Source organism: Neltuma alba, unplaced genomic scaffold, assembly GCF_004799145.2.
Source record: "Neltuma alba isolate B1F8T4 unplaced genomic scaffold, ASM479914v2 tig00010344_pilon, whole genome shotgun sequence".
Lineage (NCBI taxonomy): Eukaryota > Viridiplantae > Streptophyta > Magnoliopsida > Fabales > Fabaceae > Neltuma > Neltuma alba.
This window is the reverse complement of record NW_021635254.1, coordinates 145,985-162,831: the sequence shown is the minus strand read 5'-3', so window position 1 is coordinate 162,831 and position 16,847 is coordinate 145,985. Positions and strand designations below refer to the sequence as shown.

General features: G+C 32.4%; 1 protein-coding gene and 2 non-coding genes across 4 annotated transcripts; 1 reads left to right on the top strand and 2 right to left on the bottom strand.

The window, feature by feature from the left end:
• Positions 1-5,072: 5,072 nt before the first annotated feature.
• On the bottom strand, positions 5,073-5,166 carry LOC114755882 (small nucleolar RNA Z103). Its single transcript, XR_003741370.1, has one exon. It is a non-coding gene; the product is annotated as a small nucleolar RNA Z103 (small nucleolar RNA).
• A 195-nt stretch (positions 5,167-5,361) lies between these two features.
• LOC114755881 (small nucleolar RNA Z103) lies at positions 5,362-5,456 on the bottom strand. The gene has a single exon (XR_003741369.1). It is a non-coding gene; the product is annotated as a small nucleolar RNA Z103 (small nucleolar RNA).
• Positions 5,457-9,609: 4,153 nt separating this feature from the next.
• On the top strand, positions 9,610-15,348 carry LOC114755874 (sucrose synthase 6). 2 transcript variants are annotated; one of them, XM_028944768.1, is made up of 15 exons: positions 9,610-9,971; positions 10,074-10,228; positions 11,392-11,584; positions 11,704-11,822; positions 11,896-12,112; positions 12,483-12,578; positions 12,671-12,844; positions 12,934-13,050; positions 13,158-13,324; positions 13,535-13,759; positions 13,871-14,437; positions 14,535-14,673; positions 14,783-14,862; positions 15,022-15,048; positions 15,139-15,348. In XM_028944768.1, exons 1-15 carry the CDS (start codon positions 9,729-9,731, stop codon positions 15,152-15,154), a joined length of 2,535 nt encoding a protein of 844 aa, XP_028800601.1. In that variant the 5' UTR covers positions 9,610-9,728; the 3' UTR covers positions 15,155-15,348. The 2 variants fall into 2 exon arrangements, with proteins under 2 accessions (XP_028800601.1, XP_028800602.1); XM_028944769.1 differs by having other exon boundaries at positions 9,613-9,971; positions 15,025-15,048.
• The last annotated feature ends 1,499 nt before the right edge of the window (positions 15,349-16,847 follow it).

Sequence of the window (16,847 nt, the reverse complement as noted above, 5' to 3'; positions counted from 1 at the left end):
TCTGTTATATCAAGCTTTTCGATCATATATGACCGTTGGTCTATTTTTATGTAGATTAATGGTTTAATAATAATATTTTAAAAGTAAGACATCGTGTTCTTATATAATAAGTATAAAGAATTTAACCTAGTACCAAATTAAAGAGGTCAAATCCTGAGCTCAAGTTTTATGCAGGGAGATCTTATTGTTGGACTTGGAAAAGTTTTTGCAATTATGTGATTTGACCCATTGTGAACAATGAATATTTGACATATATATGTACATATGATGAATATTGATATTGATGGTAGCTGGGTTATTTCGTTACGCCTTTAGCCTAAAATGGTCAAAACACAAAGATATTTCCACATCATGACTTGTTATATGCCTGTTAATAGTCAAGATTCTTGCACACTTAATGACCACGTGTCGTGAATATCTGATATTTAGTTAGCTTGTAAATTAATTATTTGTTTATTGTTAACTGTTAAATCAGGCCTAATAACTCAGGCAACTTGACTAATCAATGGGAAGAATGACGTATAAATATTAAATGTTGTCAAAATATGCATATGATATGATATAAGAATTATGAAATTGCTTGATTACGGTAAAGCTTTCAAGAACTTTTCTGATATATACTCTTTAAAGGGAAAAAAAAACACTCTTTCTATAGTCTATTGCCGTGCCAACCTTCCAACCGGCGGTTAGGAGTTGAGAAGACGGAAACTCTTATAATGCAAAATATTATATTACTTTCTATCTTTAATATAAAAACTAGTTAACTAATATGAGTAGTTAAGAAAATTTGTTAAGCTAGTTATTCCTAATAAATAGGTATTGTATTTTCTAAAATACCCTTTCTAATCATGTGTAATAACTAGAACTACCATTTGATGGAACCTTTAACATATGTAAATACTCCAAAAACTATTTTGAAAAAATATTCCTTTGATCCTTAATATAAGACCTATTTAACTAATTTTATTAGATTAAAGAAGTTAGGGAAGTTAGTTAATTATAAAAAAATGACATGTTTTTCATTAAATACCATAGTCTTACTTGATTATAGTTGAGTGAGTATCAATAGGGATAATTTAAAAAAAATGATAAATGTAATAAATAGATGTTATATTTAGGATAAAATCAACTCCATAATTAAGTTCTATATTAAGAACCAAATGAGTGGATAAATAAGAGAGACAAAATGAATCAGAATATTATATTTAGGACTAAATTAAATGTCAAACTAACTCTTATTTTAAAGATTAGGGGTAGTATAAGATAAAACCTTATAGATAAATGACTTGTTCAAATTCAAATAGATATTATTTTTACTTAATACAATTAAATGTACACACCAAGCACACACACAAACATGTTAATGTTGGGCTTGAAACTTATAATTTTATCCAAACGTGATAAGTGAGGTTGCAATTGGGATAAGTAGACATTGACGGAGAGTCGTTTGATGATTTTCATATTAGCTTTCCTGAGATATTTTTCTCTTTAATTCACACTACTCAAATCTAAGAACTTATTTTTGGAATATTGAATTCATTAATTAATTCCTATGAACAAAATCCTTCAATTTAATGCATCCCTTTGATCTCTTGTAAATATGCATCAAGCCATCAATCATGTTGTACATTTTATGTTAATAACAGATTCACTTTCAAATATTTATCCAGTTGGTAAAAAAGTCAAGTGAGCTCCAATCTTATTACCGGTGGTCAAGTTAAAAGGTCTGTTTGGTAGGAGAAAAAAATAAAAAGAGAGGAAAAGGAGAAAAATTTTGATAAACTTGATTTAAAAAATTAAAAAAGTGAGGTTAACAGTTTCTAATTAATTTTCATACTCTTTTACGTTACTTCTTCTCTTTATTAAAATTTCAAAATCTCACTTTTTCAATTTTTTAAATAGAGCTCACTAAATTTTCTTTTTCCTCCCCTTCCATCCATTTCCTCCGTACCAATCAGTAGAGGCATATTCTGTACTCATTAAGAAGATAAGTTCTAGCTTGTTCAGATTGATCTTAAATGGTCTAAGTTCAATTTATTTTTTTAATAATTGCAAACAAATATTTATTTTAATAGATATAAAATTTAAAGTGAAGATAGTCATAATCTCATAATTAACAGTTTTTTTTAAAACAAATATATCATTAAAAAATTACATATTAAAAATTTTAAATTTATACCGTATAGATGAGATTCTGAATTACCCAAATTTCATCACTACGAAACGCTGAATGGAGTCTCAGTTTATAAGTTTTTCCATTTGAATTTTAAAAGTTCACGCAATTATAATGGCTCACCTTATTTTTCTATTTGAATTTTAAAAGCTCACGTAATTATAATGGCTCACCTTATTTTTCCATTTGAATTTTGGAAGTTCACGTAATCGTATTGACGCACCTCATGAGCTACTTTGACACTACCCAAAAAAAAAAAAAAAGAAGGCAAAAATTAATTTTTTGGTCTTATAGTTTTGACTTATTTGTAACTTAATCCCTATATTTTGATTTGATGTGACTCAATTCTTATAGTTTTAACTCAATTATAATTTAATCTTTAAAATTTCATTCGATGCAACTTAGCCCTTATACTTTTATTCATTTTATAACTTAATACTTGTTTTTAGAAAACTGAAATTATATATCTAATAAAACAACAGACTAAATTATAAAATGATTAAAAGTATAAACACTAAGTTGTGATGAGTTAAATTTTAGAAGCTAAGTAACAACCAAGTCAAAAAATATAAGGACTAAGTTGATGGAGTTCAAGTATAAGGATATAGTTACAAACAAGGTCAAACTATAGGGATCAAAAGATTAATTATCCATTAACCAAAAGACTGAGATGTTTAGCAAATAAAAAATGGGATTCCACTTTTTTGGTTGGCATAGTTATTGTGTGATGGCGTTGTGACTTTGTGAATGAAAGTGGGATTCTCCTGATAGAATGTTTAATCTGGTAGGAGAATTTCACAAATATAATCAGTATGGTATGTAAAATCGGACCGGAAACTGACGAACCAGTTAGGAACCCAATCCGATTAGGGAGGAATATTTTGTTATCATATATCTATTTTGATATTTTGTTGGGATGAACAGTGATTTTAGTAGTAAGATATTATAAGAAATTGTAAGTATATGATTATTTTACTAGTAATTTAAGATATTAAATTGATATCTAGTTCTTAATGAAAATTTAAATTATTTTTTATTCTTTTATTCTCATCGGTTTGACTCCGGTCTGACTCATTGACCCTTAACCCACTGTCTTGACCGGTTCAATTGCTGGTCCGATTTTTAGTACCTTGATAATCAGTCGTTTATCTTAATATGTGTGATTACGTTAACAGATTCTTATAAATAAGACGCAAAGGAGTATAATAAAGAGTTGGGGCTTACAAGTCATGTAATACGCCAAGTCATCCTAATTATATGTTGTTGCAAGCATGACTTTTGGGCTGCCCCAAAAACCTTGTTGGGACTGAATGATCCCCATGTTAGGCCCAATTAAAATATACTGCCTCTAATCTTTAATGCAATACTTAATTAATTTAAAAAAAGTTAAAAAATTGCTTAATTATAATGTATGTTAAATGATCTTTCTAAAATATTTATGTATATAATTAGGTTATATAGTAGTTTATAAGTCAAGCAAATCAGTGTATAAATATAATATTTTAAACTAATTTATTTAACTTCTTTAATATTTTTAAATGATCTTAATATGATCTTATATTGAGGATTAAAGAAAGTACATAATACATTCATGAAAACATATGATAAAATTGAAACCATGGAAAGCAGATAATGAGAGACGGGTGAATAATAAGTAATAGTACTTGAGTTGAAGTTAGAATAGAGGAAGTAGCTTGAAGTCTTGAACTCTATAAATGTTGCTACTCATAATAGACTTAATGAGCGGCATGTTTGAAGAAATCAAGTGGGAACAATATCACGATAACAAAGAATGAATAGCGCTGAACTTCAATGTGTCAAATTTTATGGTCTTGTGAATTCGTACAAGATCCCCTTGTTGAATCTCTGTCCCATAATCTTGTCAGCAAATTATTTTGATTGTGAAAAGTCAGCACTGATTTTGGGCCAAAACATTTTGGGACCAAGTCCAAATAAAAATAGTATGATTCCACATTGATGTGTTTGGGCATCTTTCGGACTTTGACTTCGCTGGGTATTCTTATATTTTAATTAAGGAACATGACGACAAGTCGACAATCTAATTCAAAGCCCACAGAGTAGTATGAACTCCTGATTTTTCTATTGGAAGGGCAAGCCCGGCTAGCTGACTTTAGTTACAGGCGCGGTTCCTGGTTTAAATCCATCATTCGTGATTCGTCCAACCCAGCAAATAAAACACATCCCATCTTTTCTCTGCAAGCATGTTGAATCTGACCTTGTAATGTTGCAGGTTTGAAATCACGGGTAGTTTAAGAGGCATATCTCTTGCCATCTTATCCCTTTTAAATTCATTCTATTACTTCAGATGTCTTAAAATTCCTTATCATTCAACTCCTCCCCAAACATGCCTTGGCACTCCACAAGCCTTGTTTCGAAGTTGGACATACATTGATATGTTTTTGTTATTGATCATAATGGTATGCTTATTGAATTTTGCTCTTGAAATCATCCAATTAGGATCTATATGACTATATTCCCGTAATAACCACATAAATAAACATTAAAATTATCAACGTTAAGTTTTATAATCCAATGTAAAAGATAGAGTTTATTATGAAATCTAATGAACCCAGCCTCAGATCCGACCCATGGCGAAGGCTATTAAAACCTTCATAAGCACACAAACATACGATTTACACACAGCATATCCAGAAAAAATTGAACGAAATCAAAATTTGTTAAGAGATAAATCGATACTTTATAAAAAAGAAAAAGAATTATGATAAGGTTCCGAGAAAAAGAAAAATTACAAAACAAATCCAAAGATTCTCCACTCTATATAACTTGGAGTCATTTAAGATTTTTTTTAGTGATTATTTTTCTTATTTAGCACTTGATTCTCCCCACCAAAAAGTGAGAAATGAAAAAAATGAACAGGATGGATCAGATTCAATTGGCTTGGTTTCTCAAAAGAGAAAGATCGCTCAGTAATTTCAGCGTCGATCATCTGGGGAAATAATCATCACTTCCATCTCCATTCAACACAATCAGAACAATTACATGACTTTGTATAGATAAACGAAAAGGAACTTTCTCAGCACAGCATGCCAGATCAAATATACAGTCATATACGCACAGCACAACCAAAAAAAGTGAACGAAATTAATATTTTTTTAAAAAATATAATTTTCGGAAAAAGATAGTATGAGATGAATATAATGAGCGAGATGGATCAGATTCAATTGGCTTGGTTTCTCAAAAAGAGAAAAATCGCTCAGTAATTTCAGCGTCGATCATCTGGGGAAATAATCATCACTTCCATCTCTATTGAATAGAAGGAACAGCAGATACGCAAAATCTGAATCAAATTCGATTATATAGCGAAAGTCTCTTCACATCTTGATTCTAACTTAAGACCACTAAGGAAATGACTAAAGAAACCGAAACCCTAAGAGTCAAGAACAGTATTGGATTCCTTCGACTTTGGGCGAAGAGGATAAGAGAATTAGGACAGATAAAAAGAAGGCAGAGAATTTCCCGTCCATGCAATAGGAACTGACATGAAAGACTAAGCAGAGCACATAATATTGCAGATCGGAGAGCTATGGCGTCAGCTCATACCAGTACCCACAGGATGCAGAGCACTGGTAATCAGTAATTGACGCGAGATTCAAACAATCAAAGAGAACCAGAACCCCAAATCAGAGTTACCCACTACGAGAGTACCAAAAAGAAACTTGAGCCGAAGGCGACGATGTAGAATGGGGGAGGTGAAGCTGCTTATAAAGGGAAGACTCTTCCGCCGATGAAACCCTAATGTGAGGGTGGGCTTTGGTGCAAAGAAGGAAACCCAAAGTGGAGCGCGCGCGCTTCCGTTCACGGCCGAGATCGAGCCACGCGTACGGTATATGTTCGTGTTTAAATTAAATGCCGCCATGTTACTTTTAATGAATAAATAAAAATAAATAAGAGTTTAGAAAGAAATAAATATGTCATAATAATAATTTAAAAAATTAAAATTCGTTGGCAAATAAAAAAATTAACCAATTTAAACATTGATTTTTCCCAAGTTTTCGTGGGTCTATTTTCAAAATCCCTTCAGTATGTAAAGTTAGATCTTTCGTCGCAAAAGTACTTGTAATTTGTATATATTAATTAATACAATAACAACTAATCATCTTTTCGCTTAAAAAACGTTAAAAAGGGTTAAATGCCGTGGATGAGCAATGATGCAGCAGATTCGAAACATGTACATGGGGTCCTTGGAGAATTTTTGCTGTGCAAATCCTTGATCTCTGTTGTGCGTGGTTAAGGGATTTGAGTTTTCATAGTGGTATTTTAGTTGTGCTTCTCACTCTTCTTAGCATTAAGTTATGTGGGATCAATTTCTAATCAACACTAAAATAACGTGCAATTTACAAGCATATCTAATGTTTTGTTGCCACTAGCTAAATGCAACGTGTGTGAGATCATTTGAATCACCAAGGGAAGGAGAAGCATCGAGTTTGCAGATGATGGTTTTGCTGTTAACCTCACTGAGCAAATTTTTGCCACTGCTAGCAAGATTGCTTGCTTCGAGGGCAAAAAGAAGCAATTTATGTGGGCTTGTACTACGGTTTTGTCAGTGCTTGATATGTTTCCTGTTAGCAATAGCACCTAAATTCTCTCAAAATTTAGCAGATCTTCTAACTCTTCTATAATGCCTGTTGATGACAGTACCTACAGTGAAATGGTAATCCGAGTCGTGTTTTAAGGACGTTGTTTTTAAGAGCTATTCCGTAACTACCAGCAAAGCAACAAGCAGCACTGCCTGGGATTCAACAGATTTTTTCTAGTGAACAAAACAACAAAAGATAGAAGAACTCAGTCATACAAAATACTAAAGGAGGGAAGAGAGTTGCCCGAAAACTTAGAGTTTGGGGATGGTGAACTTCAGTCTCACGCCCTATTTATTAGCCACGGATCATAAGAGAGCATTGGGCACTTAGATAGAAGTAAGTTTCGGGTTCAAAATTATTAACTCACTTAATGAGGATTTAAAATTATTAAAGACGTCAGTTACAAACATTAAAAAGCAATAATGGTAATTAAGGAGGTGGATTAATTAGACAGATATTTTTCATAAAGAGTACCCAGCACTGCATTTAACTCGTGCATATCGGGTGATGGGAAATTGCCGGATTTGTTTCTAGTGGCCCATTATGCATGCGAGCCCACTCCTCTTCTTGGCCTATTTAGTAGTCCAAAATCACTTATTATTTGGATCCCTACAATCTCAAACGATGTGGGATTCTTTCTTTAACACATTCACATAAAATATTTACGACATTTTCTTCTCAGAAGTGGCTTTAGGTGGCTACTGAAGCAAGATGCATGTATGAGTATAAGAAGGTGTGCCGGAAAATTGATTCGGTTCTTGAATTGAAAGAGGAGGAAGAGTTGAATATCTACTCTCTGTTCTTTTGAACTTGAAAATTGAGGGGCATCAGATCCTTCGTTTTCATGTTTGCCATGTCCGATCCTATTTGCCATTACTCGTCCACCGTAAAACCCTTTTTTTAACAAATAATAAGGATTCAGTTAAATTTTTTTTTTTGAAGGGCCTAATTAAAAATAAGACCAAAACATAAGGACTGCGGTGTTAGTTTTCCCATTAGCGATTAAGGATTGAAAATGCAATACATCATAGGTAACTTTTTTTAATCCTAGGTATAGCTATTTCTTAGGGTGTGGGGTCCTGGCAACGCTTAAGGATTTCAACAGTCTAAGAAATAGCTTCCTCGATGAGTCAATTAAGTTTATTTTAATTTTAGATGCAAAGTTAGAATTTATTTATTTCTTAAATTTATAATTTTTTAAATTTTCTTTATTGATTACACCTCTCCCCTAATTATGATTTAATTTGAGAGTTAATAATAGTCTTATATGTAAGACCTACTTCACATATTTGTCAATTTTTTTAAAATTAACTTTATTGATATTTTCTCAACAATAATTAAATAAAAGAAGAAGGGAGGTAATTAAAAAAATGATTAGGGTGTTTTAAAAAAATCATATTAGCTAATTTAACTAACATATTTAATTTACTTAAATTAGTTGATTAGATCTCATACTAAGAATAGGATGAGTACTTATTTTTTTTATAAATAATTATGCTAACTAATTTTTTTTAGGGATAATTAATCTGTAAATCCTTATAGTTTCAACCAATTTTAAATTAGGTCCTTATAGTTTTTTTCTTTTTTATCAGATCATTATACTTTCACCTATTTTTAATTAGGTCCTTGTATTTATTTATTTTTTTACGAAGTCCTCATAAATTCACCTTATTTTTAATTAAATCCTTGAACTTTTTATTCTTTATTTTATAAATTCTAATAATACTATTCTACTAACATAAAATAATATATATTATTCAATATTAGTTTATAAACTATAATATTCTAAAAATAATGAATTATTACAATAATTTTATTTTTTGCCAGCAAGAAAATATTAATTGTTCTAAAAAAATTTCCTGAATTAATTAATTATATTACTTATTTTTTATTATATACTTGTTAATTTAATTTCATTATCAATATTTTATATTTCAGTATTAATCTATTTAATTAAGTTTATATTTAATTAATAAATAAAAATTAAAACTATATAGACCTGATTAAAAATTTAGTGAAATTATAAGGACTTGATAAAAAGAAAAATAAATACAAGGTCCTGATTAAAAACTGGTAAAAGTATAAGGACTTGATAAAAGAAAAAAATTATAGGGACCTGATTCAAAATTAGTTGAAACTATAAGGACTTACAGATTAATTAACCCTTTTTTTTAACATCTTCAAAATATCATTTAGTTTTTACAAGAGAGGGTATTTATGTTTTGTCATCTTCTTGAGTTAAAACGGTCAAATTTCACTGTCTAATTTTTTTAAAAAAGTAAAGTCAAATTTCTCACGACCTTGCCAATGATGGTGAAGGTATTAATGCCTCTAGCAATATCTGGCTTCGCTTGCTGTAAATTGGGAAAAAAAAAAAAATCTCGAGAGTTGATAATAGTGCATTATGTTTTGCGTTTTTTCTACGATCTTGTCATGAAAAAGAGGATACTACAAACCCCATGAAGGTTATCGTCCAAAACAGAAACAGGAACGAAAAGTGGCACACTGCGTAGAGAAGGCAGCAGAAGCAGATGCCGTGAACTTGCGCTTTCCCATATTCTTCCTCTCTTCCTCTCATCCCCCCCCCCCTCTCTCTCTCATCACAGCCAGCCACAAAGAAGAAAGGAATGATACGATACCTCTAGCTCCGTGATGGAAAACACTTGTCTTTTAAACTTTGAATCTCTTCTCAAAAGGTGCTCATTCCTTTCCTTTTCTTCTCTTCGCAGATGTTCCTTCTCCAACTTTGTCACCAATTCCTCCGAAAATCGCTATTTTGTCATTTCGCCCACACAAACACACAATCACCAACAACCCCATCATCTCCTTCTCTATAAATTCACTCGCATTTCTATCATCCCCATCTTCCTCTTCTTGGGTTCTCAGAACTTAGGTCACTGGTCTTGTTATTTCTCAGTGTGTGTGTGGGGGATCAAATGGCTTCTTCTGCTTCGGCCCCTGCTTTGAAGCGCACAAACTCGATTGCAGACAACATGCCTGATGCATTGCGTCAGAGTAGGTACCATATGAAGAAGTGCTTTGCCAAGTACCTTGAGAAGGGAAAAAGGATCATGAAGCTTCACCATTTGATGGAGGAAATGGAACAAGTCATTGATGACAAGACCGAGAGGAACCAAGTCTTGGAGGGCAATCTTGGCTACATATTGGGTTCTACACAGGTTTTGCTGTGCTTCTCTTCTCAACTCATCTTCTTCAACCGCTTCTGATTCTTTGTTTTCTGATGGTAATGATGTGTGGTGTGTGAAACTTGATGCTTGCAGGAAGCTGTTGTTAATCCACCATATGTTGCTTTTGCAATAAGGCGAAATCCTGGGGTTTGGGAATTTGCTCAAGTCAACTCTGAGAACCTCTCTGTTGCGGAAATTTCCTCCACTGACTACCTGAAGTTGAAAGAATCAGTATATGATGAAAACTGGTATGTCTTATCTCTTCTTCTTTTGAATGTTTTATTGGGTTTAGCTGATGCATCCTTACATCTCTGTTTGCCGGATTTTTCTCTGATAACACTTATCATCAAGTTTTTTCACTGTCATTTATGTCTTGAATCGAATCTCACTTTTTAAAGCCAAGGGCGGAGAAATGAGGTGAAAGGAGATTTATGATGGGGCAAAAAATATCTATGCAAGTGCATAAAGTTATTGCTCTCTTTTAATCAAAAGAGCATTTGAGCTGGACCACCAAGAAATGAGGAAGTTGAGGGAAAACGTTAAAAAGATAGAGACACGGTAGAAATTTACAATCAAATCAGATTCTATTATACTCATAGCCTGATAAGAGAAAAGAAATATAATTCTGGTCCTCGATTTAATATTAAATTTTACTTTTTGTTGACTTAATTTTAATTATTTTAAATTTGGCCCTTTGATATTTCTTTTCATTTTCACTTTTGTCATTTAAATTTTAATTTGGTCTTTTCATTTTATCCAAAGGTTTCTAATCTAACTGAGAGTTTCGTTTTATTTCATCGATGAACTTTATATAACTTTATTATACAGCAGTTTCATTTGACAGTGTTTGATCACAAACAGATTTTAGTAGTTTTATTTGAGATTTAGCGGTCAACTTGCAAGGAAATAAAATTAAGAGGCTAAATTGGAACCAAATAACATTGAGAGATGAAATTAAATTATAAGCAAAGTCAAGGACCAGCTAGGAGCCAATAGAAAACATAAAGAATACAAGAAAAACTCGAGATAAACTTAATGAACAAAATTAAAACTAATTGAAGTTAATGAAGGAAAATGAAATATTCAATAAAATCAAACAAAAATATAAATGTCTTATGAAGGAAAAAAATGTGGGTTTACTTTATATGAAGTCTAAGATGAACTCTAGTGCTTACAGCTTATATACATACACATATTGTGGTTTTCTATAAATTTTATTATATATTGATGTTGCATATGCTGTAAGGCAAAATAATAATAATGATAATAATAAATCATTACAAAGCCATTCTGGCTTTGCAAGGCAAGGATTTCTTCTTCACAATCTATGTGACATGATCACATGAAGATCTTCTGTCATGGTCATATAGCTACCAGCTTGTTGATGTTCAACTTGGACCTATATTTTCAGGGTAAATGATGAACACGCATTTGAAGCAGATTTTGGAGCATTTGACTTCCCCGTTCCTCATTTATCCCTGTCTTCTTCAATTGGAAAAGGAATTAATTTTGCTTCAAAGTTTTTATCTTCAAAGCTAAGTGGGAAAGTTGAAAAAACGCAAGCTCTGGTGGACTACTTGTCAACACTAAGTCATGGGGGACAAGTGAGTGCAATAACATGAAACAGAATCAAACAAACTCTTTCCAAGTAGAAAAATTTGCTGTAATATATTTTATTAATGTTCTTGTTCTTTTTTTCGCTTTTTGTAATCTGAAATGCCAGAAGTTGATGATAAATGACACCCTGAACTCTGCTGAAAAGCTTCAGCTGGCAGTGATAGTGGCAGACGTGTTCCTTGCAAAACTACCTAAGGGTACTCCATATCAAGATTTTGAGCTAAGGTAATCCCTCTCTATTTATCTGTTGAAGAAGCCCAGGATGTTGCAATGCAAGACAATTTTTTTTTATTTACAGGTTCAAAGAGTGGGGTTTTGAGAGAGGCTGGGGTGATACTGCAGAGAGAGTGAAGGAGACAATGAACATTCTGGCTGAGGTACTCCAAGCACCAGACCCGAAGAACCTCGAGAAGCTCTTCAGCAGAATTCCTACAATTTTCAATGTTGTGATCTTCTCTGTTCATGGTTATTTTGGACAAGCTGATGTCCTTGGCTTGCCAGACACCGGTGGTCAGGTAAAAGCTTGAGATTGATGACAAAATATATTTTTTATGTGTTTGGTTTCAGACTCTTCAATCAAAATATAACAAGTAGAGGTATCTCTTACAATTCAGCATTATATGATTGAGCATTTCATTTAATTTCCTCTAAATGTTTAGATTATAATAGAAAACTTTGATTTCAAATACCTAGTGAACTTAAAGCCTTTGTCCGAAGTTTAAAACCATGCAAAAATTAAGTATATTGAAAGAATAGGGAGTGGAAGGATTAAACTGTTAATTCATATGTCAAGCTGGCTTTGACACGCTGATCAAGACAAGTTCTCTTCGTTGCTGTCACTCCTTGCCAAGATCAGACAAATTAATGGGGTTCAATTTGGAACAGGTAGTTTACATCTTGGATCAAGTAAGAGCTCTGGAAGCAGAGTTGCTTCTCAGAATTAAGCAGCAAGGCCTAACTGTGAAGCCTCAAATTCTTGTTGTAAGTTTCACAAATTGCAAAGAAATCATCTCCGTACATTAAGCAAACTGTTCGCATACATTTGTGTTAGAATGATCTTGTTCTTATGACAGGTTACAAGGCTCATACCTGATGCTCGAGGAACCACATGTGATCAAGAGTTAGAACCAATCATTGATACCAAGCACTCCCACATTCTACGTGTGCCTTTCGTCACAGAAAAAGGAATCCTTCGTCAATGGGTTTCTCGCTTTGACATTTATCCCTATCTTGAGAGGTTTACTCAGGCAAGTATATTTGTATTTTACATTAGCTTCTAGATTTTCCTATTAAATGACCTTCCCTTCTGGTAACCGTTTTTTGGTCATATTAATAGGATGCGACAACAAAGATTCTAGACCACCTCGAAGGGAAACCAGATCTTGTTATTGGCAATTACACTGATGGGAATTTGGTAGCATCTCTGATGGCTAACAAACTTGGGATAACTCTGGTTAATATCTCTCCTTCTTCTCTGCTTTAAGAGTCTTGTCCAAATTTTTGTTGTTGCCAAAAGGAGGTTTATCATATGGACTGATTCTCAGGGTAATTTGAAACCAGGGAACTATAGCTCACGCCTTAGAGAAGACCAAGTACGAAGATTCAGATGTCAAGTGGAAGGAGCTTGATCCCAAGTATCATTTCTCCTGCCAGTTCATGGCTGATACAATTGCAATGAATGCAGCTGATTTCATCATCACCAGCACATACCAGGAAATTGCTGGAAGGTATGCTCATCGAATTTTCTAAACGTGCATATGAAATAAAAAATCTCAAAAACATAGGAATTTTAAACAAGGTAATTTAAAGAATAAGTTATGCCTGTGTCTGGCACTTGACAGACGCAATGAACATGGAAAGTGATGCTAAAATTACGCACGCATATTTCAAGAAGTAGATTTAGATGTATGCTAATTTATGGAAGTTCTTATTTGCAGCAAAGATAGACCTGGACAGTATGAAAGCCATGCTGCGTTTACTCTTCCCGGGATCTGCAGGGTTGTATCAGGAATAAACGTATTTGATCCCAAATTCAACATAGCTGCACCTGGAGCTGACCAGTCTGTCTATTTCCCTTATACAGAGAAAGGCAAAAGACTAGCTCAATTTCACCCTGCCATTGAAGAGCTACTTTATGGTAAAGTGGATAACAATGAGCATATGTAAGTGATTGTTGCTACTCCGTACATTCATTTAAAATTCAAATATGAACTGCTATAACATTTCCCCCCTCAACATGATAAATCTTCACTGTGAAATTATTGTGGAAACAGTGGATCACTATCAGACAGGAGAAAACCTATCGTCTTCTCAATGGCAAGGCTTGATGTTGTGAAGAATTTAACTGGGTTAGTTGAGTGGTACGGGAAGAACAAGAGATTGAGAAACTTGGTAAACCTTGTCATAGTTGGAGGCTTCTTTGACCCTTCAAAATCCAAAGACAGGGAGGAAATGGAAGAAATAAAAAAGATGCATGCTTTAATTGATAAGTACCAGCTAAGCGGTCAATTCAGATGGATTGCTGCACAGACTAACAGACATCGCAACGGAGAACTTTACCGATGCATTGCTGACACCAAGGGAGCTTTTGTGCAGCCTGCTTTATATGAAGCATTTGGACTTACTGTCATTGAAGCAATGAACTGTGGCTTGCCCACTTTTGCTACAAACCAAGGAGGTCCAGCTGAAATTATTGTTGATGGAATCTCCGGATTCCATATTGATCCCTTGCACGGTGACGAATCAAGCAACAAAATTGCTGATTTCTTTGAGACTTGCAAAACGGATTCAACACACTGGAACAAGATTTCATCTGCCGGGTTGAGGCGCATAAATGAATGGTAAAAGACCATAATTCAAGATAGATTCCCTGCTATATTTTGTCTGCCTTCTGCAACAGTCAAAGTCTTATAGTTTTATAAATGGCTTGTTTTGTAGCTACACTTGGGAGATTTATGCAAACAGGCTCCTGAACATGGGAAGCACGTACACTTTCTGGAGGAAAATGAATAAGGAGCAAAAAGAAGCAAAACAAAGATACATCCATATGTTTTATAACCTTCTGTTTAAGAATTTGGTAAGACACTATAGTTGATTCTTCAAAAAACCCAAAACATTCAGACCAACATTTCCATCTAATAAGGTGATGAGATTCTTAGAAATTTTCTGATTTGTTAACGTCACAGGTGAAGACTGTACCTCTTACAAGTGATGAACCCCAAAAACCAGTTACCAAGCAGCAGACTGCTAAACAACAGGGCACAAGGCATGTCATATCATGATGATAATCTTTTTAAATAATTTCAAGTTCATTACATTGAATCTTTGGTTTTCATTAGCATGAAACTTTTTCCAGAAAAAAGTTATTTTTATTGATCTAAGCTAAAATCTTCTTTTTTTCCTTGATTTCTTTCTTTGGCTGCAGCAGACGTGTACAATCCACATTGTCAAGGTTAGAATAACAATGTTCTTTCAGTTCAGGTCGTGATTTTTGAATATAAAGCGTGATTATTCACCGAAGCAAGTCATTGTTCTTTTACAGGTTACTGGGAGCCTGAAGGTGGCCGGCAGGAACAAAGCAGAGAAATTGCTTGGTGCATATTGTCACAGTGGATTCATACTAGTCCTGGGCCAATGATGTACACGTCATTTTTATTATTTTTTCATCATTAAACAAACAAGCTCTGTAATTATTGAGATAATGGCAAAGGGGTTTTAATGTTATCAATAAGATGCATTTGAAATTGGAGCAGAGCGGTTATTATCATCACTTCCATGGTCTTAGTACTATACTAAAGCCAAACACTACTTAAATATAAACTAGGATTTAAAAAAAAAATCTAAATCTTTATTTAGGTCATTAAATTTATCAAATTCTTAATCAGGTGACATGACCCAAAGAATGATTTTAAAATTTATGAAATGACTCTAATACCTCTTTCATTAGAAACCTAAAAAATGAGATTTCTGTCATTCCGCATTGTGTGAGATTTCTAAACTATGGAAGATTGGTGTTTACTATTACAAAGTCAAATAATCAATTAATGAGGCAATGATAAGTTAGTTTTTATATTAAATCTTCTTCTTTTAATCGAGATAGTTTTCATGTCAAAAAATTATTAATTTAGAATTAAAACATATTAATTACGAAATGAAATGTGTTAATTTTCAAGATTATATTATAATCAGGTTTTATTCCGAGACTTATTCAAGTGTGTTATGGAAACAAAAAGTTATTAATTTAAATTGAAACGCATTTAACTATGAAATAGAATATGTTAATTTTTAATGTTGTACTGTGATCAATTTTTATTCAAACACTTTTCCAAATGTGTTATGAAAACAAAAAGTTGTGAATTTAAAATGAAACATGTTAACAGTAAAATGAAATATGTTTATTGTCAAAGTTATATTATGATCAAGTTTTATTTAAAGATTTATTGCAATTGTGTTTTGGAAACACAAAGTTGTTAGTTTAGAACTAAAACTTGACAACTGCGTAATTAAACTTATTTATTTTGAAATTTGTATTGTATTAATTTTATTCAAAAACTTACACAAGTGTGTTATGAAGTTAAAAAATTATTAATTTAGAATTGAAATGTGTTAACTATGAAATGAAACATGTTAATTTATTATTATTTTCTTTTGGTTTCTAATTAAAAAAGCATTAGATTCATTTCATAAAATTTTATAATTCTTTTTTAGATCATGTGACTTGATTAGGAATTTGAAAAATTTAATAACCCAAATAAAATTTTTGGTTATTTAAGTGTTTTTTTAAAGTATTTTTCTCAAAAATTAATCCAAACAAAACTTAAAAGTTAAGTCAGTTGATTATTGCACCAGATATTATGTTATTTTTGTTAAAAAAATAGTCAAATAATAGACCAACAAATTTTTTCTCATAATGATTTTTCTCTAGGTCTATAGATGCGCGTGAAAATGTGACAAGATGAGACATGCTCAGAATTTGAATTTTTTTTCCCCACTTCTTATCATCCACCTCCTTAATTATTGGAGGCAAGGGATAATAATAAGTCAATTTGACTCTTTTCGTTCTTTCTTTCTTTTTGAAATTTTTTTTAATAAATAAAGTTTGCAAGTTAAGAAAATTCGTTAAGATTAGTTATTTCTTATAAAATTTCATAATTATCCTTGATAAAAGTTGTTAATAAGAGGAGTTTGGTTAATTAGTTAAGAAGTCTCATAATTAGCTAGGGATTTCAGATAAAACAGATAATGCTTTAG